Here is a 9,748-nt window from a genome sequence, read left to right as displayed (position 1 = left end):
AAAAGCACAGAACAGGGGTGTTCAGAAGATGGGAGCGATTAGCAAACCTAGCCACATTCTTACTGCATCCTTCAGGCTAACAAGTCCCTGGTTCATTTTTAAAGCCTTGCTTTCTTTCAAGCGGGGATTCTGAAGTGTTTGTAAACCAAGCAGTACCTAGCGGCATTTCTCCTCCAAAGTGTGGTGTTTGTTTCATTTATATGTTGGATAGCCAAATTGGTAGCTCAGGTTTGGGTGTGGAAAACTGATAAGGCTCCAATACTTTGGCCACCTCATGAGAAGAGAAGACTCCCTGGAAAAGAAAGATGGAGGGCACAAGGAGAAGGGGACGACAGAGGACAAGATGGACGGACAGTGTTCTTGAAGATACTAACATGAGTTTGATGAAACTGCGGGAGGCAGTGGAAGACAGGAGTGCCTGGCGTGCTCTGGTCCTTGAGATGGCCAAAGTCTCAGCTTCAGGATCTGTCCTTCCAGTGAGCACTCAGGGCTGATTTCCTTCAGAATGGAGAGGTTTGATCTTCTTGCAGTCCATGGGACTCTCAAGAGTCTCCTCCAGCACCATATTTGAAAAGCATCAATTCTTCTGCGATCAGCCGTCTTTATGGTCCAGCTCTCACTTCCATCACTACTGGGAAAACCATGGCTTTAACTATACGGACCTTTGTTGGCAAGGTGATGTCTCTGCTTCTTAAGATGCTGCCTAGGTTTGTCATCACTTTTCTCCCAAGAAGCAGGCGTCTTTTAATTTCGTGACTGCTGTCACCATCTGTAGTGATCATGGCAGGTGTAATGCTGAACCCTGGTTGAAACCATTGCGGAAAGTGAGGGAGGAATGTGCAGATAAAATGGAAGGGGCTGAGGATGGGAGTCATGGTCTACTCTGTCCCATGCCCAACCCCCAATCTCTTAACCATGGTTAAGAGACGAGGTCTTAACATTTGCCATGGGTCAAAGCAGGAGTCTCCAAAGAATGGGAACTTACTTAAAATGCATATGCTGGTGTGGTCTTGGGATATGATGGAAGAAAGGGGACGGCGAGCTCTCGGTCGTGTCTTTCGTGTTTGCTGGAGTCGTTGCATTCTGGCCTTCATTTTGTCAATATTAGTGAGGCAAAGAAATTGCGCTTTGCATTGGAGCAGCATCTGAGGTTGGCAGGAGGCAGGGGTGGGTGAGAAGAGTCAACATAATTTTGTCCCTCCCTTCAGCTCTCTTCACAGATGCTCTGTGCCCTAGCCGGAGAACACCTATTTATACAGATGACATCTTAACAGAATTTTAGTCTTGGATGATATCTGTTGTGCAGAAACAGACTGTCGCAGAGGCCCTTTAAAGTGGCATTGCCAGCAAGAGAGCCTTAATGCAAATCTTATTAAGGGTGTGCCATGGCTGCCCTCCTAACACTATCGTCTTACTGCTTCTATTCTGTGCTTGATCTTTCCTGTGCAACTGTCCTGAATCGTGTGTCTGCCAGCTCTTGGCAGCAGAGAAGTCTGGTCTCAAGGTGGCGCCAGGCCAGATCCAAAGGTGGCACTCGTTGCCCAAGTTTCACACCCTCGCCTTCACCCAGCAGTGGGGAACAACGGACTGAAACTGCACCACCTCATGCAGCAGTTACAGGCCTGACTGAGGAGAGCAGCGATATTGTCTCTGACCAAGCAGAGAAGGCTGGGAAATGCTACTGCTGAGGAGGGGAGGGGCAGTTAATGGGAACGGGAAGGCTTGATTTCAGTCTTCCCCAGTGTGGTACCCTCCCAACATGGTTGGACTCCAGCTCCCATCGTCCTTGACTGTTGACTGTTCTGACTAGGGCTTCTGGGAGTTGTAGTCCAATGCCCGGAGAGATCTAGGGTGGGTAAAGTTGTTCTGTCTCCCTCCCCCATATCTTTCTGTCTCACCATTAGACTCAGGTACAGAGGGGCTGTGGGGTCAGGGCATGAGAGGTCAGGGCATGAGAGAGACGAGAGAAATAGGTTTCTCGCAGCTGCTGCCAGCACTCTGAAAAGGCAGCCAGTTCGGGAAGTCAAGCTCTTAGTCCAGAGGGTCTGAGGGCAGTTAATGGTGCACCTCTTTCCATCTGGGCAGAGATCATAGAAGAAAATATCTATGGCAGATAGGAGGGCTCCCTGTTGCAGATTTCTGGTCCTGTCACTCGCAAACATGGCGTCTCCGAATTGTGAAACAGGAACGCGCCATTTCCAGTTAGCAATGTAATGGCAGAGGAGAGTCATCTCTGGCCTCATTCTGCAGTCCTACTGGGATTAGCAGGTCCCTACTCTAATTAATTATATTAAACTTGTTTATGTAATTACTTCTGCAGTTAATTAAGTCCTTCCTTTTTAAAAGTGGCTTGTAATAATGCTGGTTCAGCACTTGCTTGATGGCTGCTCCTGTTTTTCCCACAGAAGTGAAGCCTTACTGCCCCTGTGTTTCCAAACCCCCTGTGTTTTCAAGTGTGACTTGAGTCTGAGGTCAGGGAGAGAGAGATGTCTGAGGGAAAGCTATCTAGAGCAGCGTTTCCCAACCTTGGGTCCCCATATACTGTTGGACTACAACTCCCATCATCTCCGACCACTGGTCCTGCTACCTAGGGATGATGGGAGTTGTGGTCCAACAACAGCTGGAGACCCACAGTTGAGAAGCACAGATCTAGAACATAGAATTGCCAGGTCTAGAACCTGAGACATCTCCTTAAGAAGAGCTTAGAAGTCCAAAGGCCGCCAGATTTTTCCCATCATTGCTGCCTTTGCTCCTGATAAAGCTAAGGTACCTGTGAGATTGAGCAGGTCCTGAGCAGGGAGGCCACATTTATTCAGATGAACCTAGGAAATTATTTGGCAACAGCCTTCTGATTCTGATGGTGTATTTAGGAAAACTGCAGTGCAGTCTCTTGAAAATTTTTTAGAGGGGATTCTAGCGCTGTTAGTCTGTTGTGGTGAAAAGGACAACGCCTTAGTTTGTAAAAATTGTTCGGTGCTCTCAGATTTAATTGAATTTATTGCAACAGTTATAATTGCTAAGTTGCCCTGGTGGGGCTATTGGGCTTGGAAGATGCTATGCATAACGGTTTCACTAATAAATTCATAAATTCCTAGCACTTGCCCTCTGTTTGACTGGTGTCCATTCTTTCCCTTCTCCCTCCCCAAATATATTTATCGAGTCTCAAGGCTTCTGCATAGTAATATCGGCTGAAGATGGTGTTAGTTTCTGTTTGCCACTGTGCAGTGTTTTGGAGTCACAAGACTCTGTTTACATTCCAGAGACATTCCAGGCTGTTGGAAGTCTCATGGGAGACGGGAGACGGATGTGACGTTACTGCTTTCCTGTTCCTTTGTTCCTTAGTTTCAGTTGCTCTCTGCTCTCATAGAGAGAGGATGCATTTCTTTCTGTCTGCGTAGCTCAGTAATAAAACCTAGCATGCAGCTCATACCTTCTCGTCTCTTCCCTGTGCTGGAAAACTCTGCTGAATGGGGGATGTGCCTGGAGCCTTATCAGAGGCTCAGGTGGTTAAGCACGTCGGAGGGTGATTCCGGAAGATGAGCTTTATCAGCTCGGTCGAGCGGAGATTCCGACAGATGGGTCATTATGCAGAGCTTGCACCCGTTGCTGCAGATTACAAACCTGCTGCACTGATTCTGCTGCACAAAAATCGGTTTGCTTTGGAAGTTACAGTGCAACGAAAGGTGCGAAGCGGTGTATCTGAAGGTCTGTAACAGGGAAGGTTTGGGTTCAGTTTCAACCCTACCCCCCATTTAAGCTTGCTAGGTGACCTTGCTCCAATTGCTGCTATATCCCACAGGGTTGTCATGAGGAATCATGTCGGAGAGATCCCTGCATGTTGCCCCTAAACTCCGTGGAGAGAGAACGGAATTAAAAATGTGCTAGCAAAGTGCACTTTGTGATGAATTTTCTCATTTTATAGAACAACCTGGATTTCACGCCCAATTAAAAGAGGCTGAGATTACTTTATAACTGATGTTCACCTGCTGGGGCAATTTGTATAATTTTCATGCTATACAGACATCTGAATTATGAGAGTACAAAAAATGCTGATGCTGATAATCTTTTTTCCCCTCCCAGCAGAGAAGGGTAAGAGATTTGGGAACGGTTTATCAAATATTGCTGGTCAAATTTGTTACCCAGAGGTGGGGATGATGATATAGCTGGGATTTTAAATGTTGTGCAGCTGGGATACATGGTGTGCCCTGGGTTTGCTATTGTTGGTGGGACACTGTCTTGGTTTTGCATCTCTACACTCCGCACATCAAACATCTGGGATAAAGTGGGATTTATCTAAAATTTAAGTACATAATATATTGGCGAGTTTACCACATTCCTGTGGGGTATAATTTGTAGACTTAAATACGGCTTCAGGCTTAACACACTTGGACTGGTAGCTTGGACTCTAGCATTTTGCTAGAGAAGATTTCGTAGAAAAGATGCATGCAGCAGGCGAAATCCGTTGCAGAAGTGATTGTGTTAGGGGAAATGTTGGCGAATTCTCATGAGGATTTTTATTTTTATTTTGCAAACTGATGTGGAAATATGGTAAAATGGAACCCTACAATGGGAAAATATGAAACAGAAAGAAAGCAAAATGGATAGGTTCATCCATCCTAAGACTATTGGCAGTGAATTAGCTCTGCTTTCTGAGACCCCCCAGAACCCTTCAGCTCTGAGAGCTTCAACTTGTTCACTTCTGTTTCATGTAGATACATTATTTTATTTTATTTTAAAAAATATTTCTACATAATAACATATCAAAACATCTCATATTCATCATTTTCCCCCATTTCCCATCAACCCCCCCCAAGACTTCCCTCCGCTCCTCTCTCTGATTTCTCAACTCATATTGTTCTCTGCACACTGTAAAATTGTATAACTCCTTATATTTTCTATCTACTACATTAAAAATCAATAGATTTACATATGTTTATTCAAAACCTGCCAAGGAGTCCAATTCATTTTGTTGTCTTTTTAAGTAATATGTGAAAAGTTCCCGTTCTTCTTCAAAGTCACAGTTGTCCTTATCTCTCAGCTTGTATGTCAGTTTAGCCATTTCTGCGTAGTTCATCAATTTCTCTTGCCATTGCTCTTTCGTCGGGATTTCCTCATTCTTCCATCCTTGTGCCAGATACCGTAAAGTTGAAAATAACATGCCTCTCTCTCCCATTCCTCTCCTCTTAGGCATTCTGGCTGTTTCAGTCCCTCGCCTGGACATAGTCATCTCTCTCGTCGGAGCCATCAGCAGCAGCACATTAGCCTTGATCCTGCCACCGCTGGTTGAAATCCTCACGTTTTACAAGGAGAAGCAAAGTATGTGGATGCTTCTGAAAGATGTCTGCATCGCCTCCATGGGTGTGATTGGCTTCGTAACCGGAACCTACGTGGCCGTGAAAGAGATCGTTTGTCCGGCTTCTTTGTTTTCTCTCAACACTACAGAGCCGTCTCCGGGCTCTTTCAATGTTTCGCACTTGGCCGGAACACCGGTTAACCTTGGAAAAGTATGAACTTTCCGGAACTCCTCGTTCCGGACTTCTTTGAGAACCAAAAATTCTGAATGGGAAGGTTTAGAGATGGGAGCCTGTCAAGTGCATTTCTGAGGACCTAAAGCCACTCCTGTTCCAACATTCAAGTTGTTCGGGCCCAAGGTCTTTGCATTCCTTCCTTTTCCATATGACCTCGTGAAGAGCACGGTTTCAAAGCATTATGGCTTTCCACATATTTATTTGCAAATGGGACCAGAGAGCAAAACACTATTCTGACACCATGTTTGGCCGATACAAACCAACGACTTTCCCGTTCATGTCTTGTTTGGCCACAGTCTGCCTGTCTAAGATCTCCTTCATCGCAAGCCCCACAGCAGTTGAGAGAATACAGATGTGCTTTTAAAATGTGAATTGTGCTAGGTTGGTTATGGGGCTTAGCCACAGGCACCACCCAGTAGATTCTGCTCCACCTGGGACCAGGTTTTGAGCTAGCTCCTCCGCTGCAGTTTCCTTCCCCTTGCAGGTCACTGCCCATGAAATGAAGTGTAACTAAATGAACAGGTTCCATAGCACGGGGTAAGGAGAGACCAAATGTTTCAAAATTGTGTCTTCGATTGCGGCGGTGAGGATATTAAAACCTGTTTACGCTAAACAACAAAAATAACCTCTGCCGCGATGAGATTTTGCACGTGCAATGTCCGCTTAGTTATTTTTTTTGGAGCAGAACCACGATTATGAGTACTCATGTAAGCTTGTTTTAAATGGTTTTCTCTCTCTCTGTGCCATAACTTGATTTTGACTCTACAAACTTGCAAGCTCCTGTATATTTTTCTATTTTATTCCTAACACTATGGAGCAATTCCTCTATTTTGTACTTGAGCGGTGTACATTGTGAAGGAGATATTTCTCCAGTATTCTACTTTAAGCAAAAAACAACAGTAACATAACATGCTGCATGGAGTTCACAAGGTTTCCACCCACTTCTGCTTTGAGGAAACAAATTTCAATTGTATGTAAGGGCATAATTGGAAGGAGTCTAGAGTTTTGAACCATGTTGAAACTACTTGGACTTCAGATGTCAAAGGGCTCTTAACTTGGGGCTGCACTCGTTCTTCCTAAGATCTCTCCTTTGTTGTAATCTTGTTAAAGAGTGCAGCCAGTATGGCATTCTTTTCCATACTTTTGGAAGCTCCTTTTGTGTAAGCTTCCATGGAAATGACAGTGTGCAGATCCCTTTTAATTTCAGTGAAGCTTGCCCAGGAGGACACAGGCTAGATTTTTGCCCTGTTCAAATGATGTTGTGGTTGTGGGTGTTCTGTATTACAGGCCCCTTTAACTTCTCTCCATCAGCAGCTGAGATGGAACCCCTTACTTCATAAAAAGCCAGATCACACCTAAACCCAGCTAGGGGTCTTATCCTGGCCCCCAGGATCTCTACCACCTTCCCCCACCTGAATGTAGGCCTGATTCATGTGATCCTTCCCCCTCCTAAAACTGGGGGGGGGGGGGGAGAGTGTGAATTCTGTGTGTATGAATTGAGTGCTAACACTACATGCCACAGAGTGGGGCTTTTGGAGTCATCCTGCTTTAACTCCTGTCCAGGATCCCTGCCTGGGTGTGTGTGTGGGTGGGTGTTGAATTGCATTTAAAACTGTAGTCATGTCCTGCACTTTTTAAATGAAAAAAGCCTATGCAACAGTTAACAGCAGCACTAATGTTGTTCATTCCATGCATACCACTGCACCAGAGTTTCCCAAACTTGGGTCTCTAGCTATTCTTTGACTACAACTCCCATCATCCCTAGCTAGCAGGGACCAGTGGTCAGGGATGATGGAAAGTCTGAAAGCAGCTGGAGACCCAAGCTTGGGAAACCCTGCACTGCAAGATAAAAACATAAAGCATCAATGTTTTCGACTCTTCTTCCCTGCCTCTCCCCCCGGGCTGTTTGCAAAAGATACCTGGAGGCTACACGTCACCACGCATGATGGTTCAGAAACCCTGCTTTGCAAAGCAGCCGCTTTGTACTGAGTTGGTGAAAACGCATGTTGCTGCGATGGCTCTTTCCCCACTAGATCTGTGTTCTTCTTTAATCCTGCAGTTGCGGAAAAAAAGCCTACGGAGCTGGTAGAATGCCCGCCATGAGCAAAAGCGACACTTTGCTCCCCAGATGCTCTGCATCTAGGGCTGCTGCTGGCAGCTAAGCGGCATATGGGGAGAGATCCACGTTCCCCCTGCTTTGATCCCAAAATCCGACCTTTTTTCTTTTCCACCCCGAACACAGCAGATTAATGTTCAGAACCTCAGGTTGGCTGCCGTTTCCTTCACTTCAGCCCTCGGCTTGACTACTCTGCATCTGTTCACATGGTGCATTCTTGATATTGTCGGACTATAACTCCCATCAGGCCTGGCCTGAGTGGCCAACGGCCAGGGGAGATTTGGGGAGGGGTGCAACATCTGAAGCGCACCCTGCTTGCTACCCTTCCGTGCAAAGACTTTAAAACAGATCGGGAACTCTAGCAAAGGCAGTGCAGAGTTTATTTTTTCTCTCTCCCCCCTGCTTCCGTGGTTCTGGCAATCCTCTGTGTGCCTTCAGGGGATATAAAACTGCCAGATCCACTTGGCTTATCTGTTCCCTGCCCCATAAATCCCACTTGGAGACGACTGCGCAAAGCCTGCTCCAAACGCACTGAAAGAACTGAGCCCTTAACACTTGGCTGGCAGGAGTCTTTGGCCCACACAACCTGGATGGCGAGGCTGAGAGGCCGTGCCGTCCAAAGTCATGTTTGGTAAGTCCACAAGTGCCTTTTGTAAACAGGGCTGGGGGCAGAATCCTCAAGCTCTGAGCACCCCCAGCACCTGCCACTGTAAAATAGACTCCCTCTTCCAAAATCCAGCGCACCAGGAGCGTTTAGTTCCTGTCTCTTGCAAGGATTCCATGCCGACAACCTTGGCAAAAGCGTGTGGCAGACTCTCCGCCCTACCAGCAAAGCTTAAATGCTTTCTCATCTGGTTGTTCCCCTCACTTGGCCAGCTGGTCAGGCTTGCTTTTCTGGGCACCACCTGAGTGTGAAGGACTCCTTAATTTCCGCCTAGCGTATTTGAAAATGCCGACAGATGCGGCTTAACTGGAAACCGTGCGGCGCCTGGGAGTTCGTTCTGTAGGTGTGAATATTTAAAGCGTTCGCACTGTGTATTTTTCAGTGTATTTCCTACTGTGTAGGACCTGGCTACTTCTGGGTTTGCTGATTCACAGCAGATTTTGCACAGGTGTATTGCCTCTTGTGTCAATGGCACTACTCTTGTATTCTAGTGTTGTGTGTTGGGCTTCAGCTGGTCTAAAGACATTGAAACCAGAGCAGCTGGCATGTACAAAATAAAAGTTCCGGGGAATACTTGCCAAAGATCTTTAAATGTAGCAAAAATCTTCTTTTTAAAATAAGATAGTGACGTAGTAATTTTTTAAAAAAGATGTTACAAATGAGATGAGATGCTTAGATGAAGGCAGATGGCACTAATGAATGACTGTAGAACTTGACTCTGACATGTATTTAAAGATGGGAACAGAAATAATCATCCGCAAGTAAGATAAATGGTGTGTGTTGTTTTTTTATGTTCGCAAAGCATTGAATACAATTGAATTATGTTTATATGCTGTATGGGAATTTATATTTAAGTGGGCTATATTCTGATCAGTTTTAATGTAGTTTATTCACAGATGCTGGGCCAGAGGGCTGTGAGGTTTATGTGTTCGGTAGCCCTACTTTGCCTGTATCAAATAAAAATGGAAACACAATTCTCTGCTTTCCATTGCTTTCATGATGGACCTTCAGGGTGCAATGGGGAAGGGATGCATGCTCTGGCCTCCACCAAAGGTCTACTGGGAGAGGCAGTCTGGCTGATGGCAGAGGCTTGGGTTGATGGTCGTAGGCTCAATCCCCACCATCTCCCAACTACTGGACTGGGAAATCCCTTTTCTGAAATCTTGGGAGAACTGTTGGCCATCAAGAGTGGACATCATTTTGATGTAGAACGGCCAGTGGTCTGACTCACTGTGTGAAGTTAGCTTCCTGTGAGGTTGCACCCCTGTCCCCCCAGGAATAATATTGTGGTAAGGGAAGAGATCAGCCTGGCGACATCCATTGGCCGAAGAAGAGAAGCAGCCGCCGGGAGTTGGCTTCCCTCTTCCCTGCCTGAAAGGACACTCAGCTCCAGACCCAAAGGGTGACATGTTCTGGGCTCCTCCGTCATCCAGAGGACTA

At 46.1% G+C, this 9,748-nt stretch overlaps 1 protein-coding gene across 3 annotated transcripts in view; it reads left to right on the top strand.

The window, feature by feature from the left end:
• The window catches only part of SLC36A4 (solute carrier family 36 member 4), a 100,373-nt gene extending 91,091 nt beyond the window's left edge, over positions 1-9,282 (top strand). For 2 of the 3 annotated variants that reach the window (XM_081860507.1, XM_081860508.1), the window contains exon 11: positions 5,188-9,282. In XM_081860507.1, coding sequence (XP_081716633.1) covers positions 5,188-5,510 — 323 coding nt within the window. In that variant the 3' untranslated portion in view covers positions 5,511-9,282. The remainder of the gene's footprint in view (positions 1-5,187) is intronic. The other variant, XR_014156153.1, reaches the window with a different exon arrangement.
• The last annotated feature ends 466 nt before the right edge of the window (positions 9,283-9,748 follow it).

The sequence above is a fragment of the Podarcis erhardii genome (assembly GCF_964252035.2).
Source record: "Podarcis erhardii genome assembly, chromosome: 4".
In the NCBI taxonomy this organism is placed as follows: Eukaryota; Metazoa; Chordata; class Lepidosauria; order Squamata; family Lacertidae; genus Podarcis; species Podarcis erhardii.
This window is presented reverse-complemented; position numbering and strand designations above follow the sequence as displayed.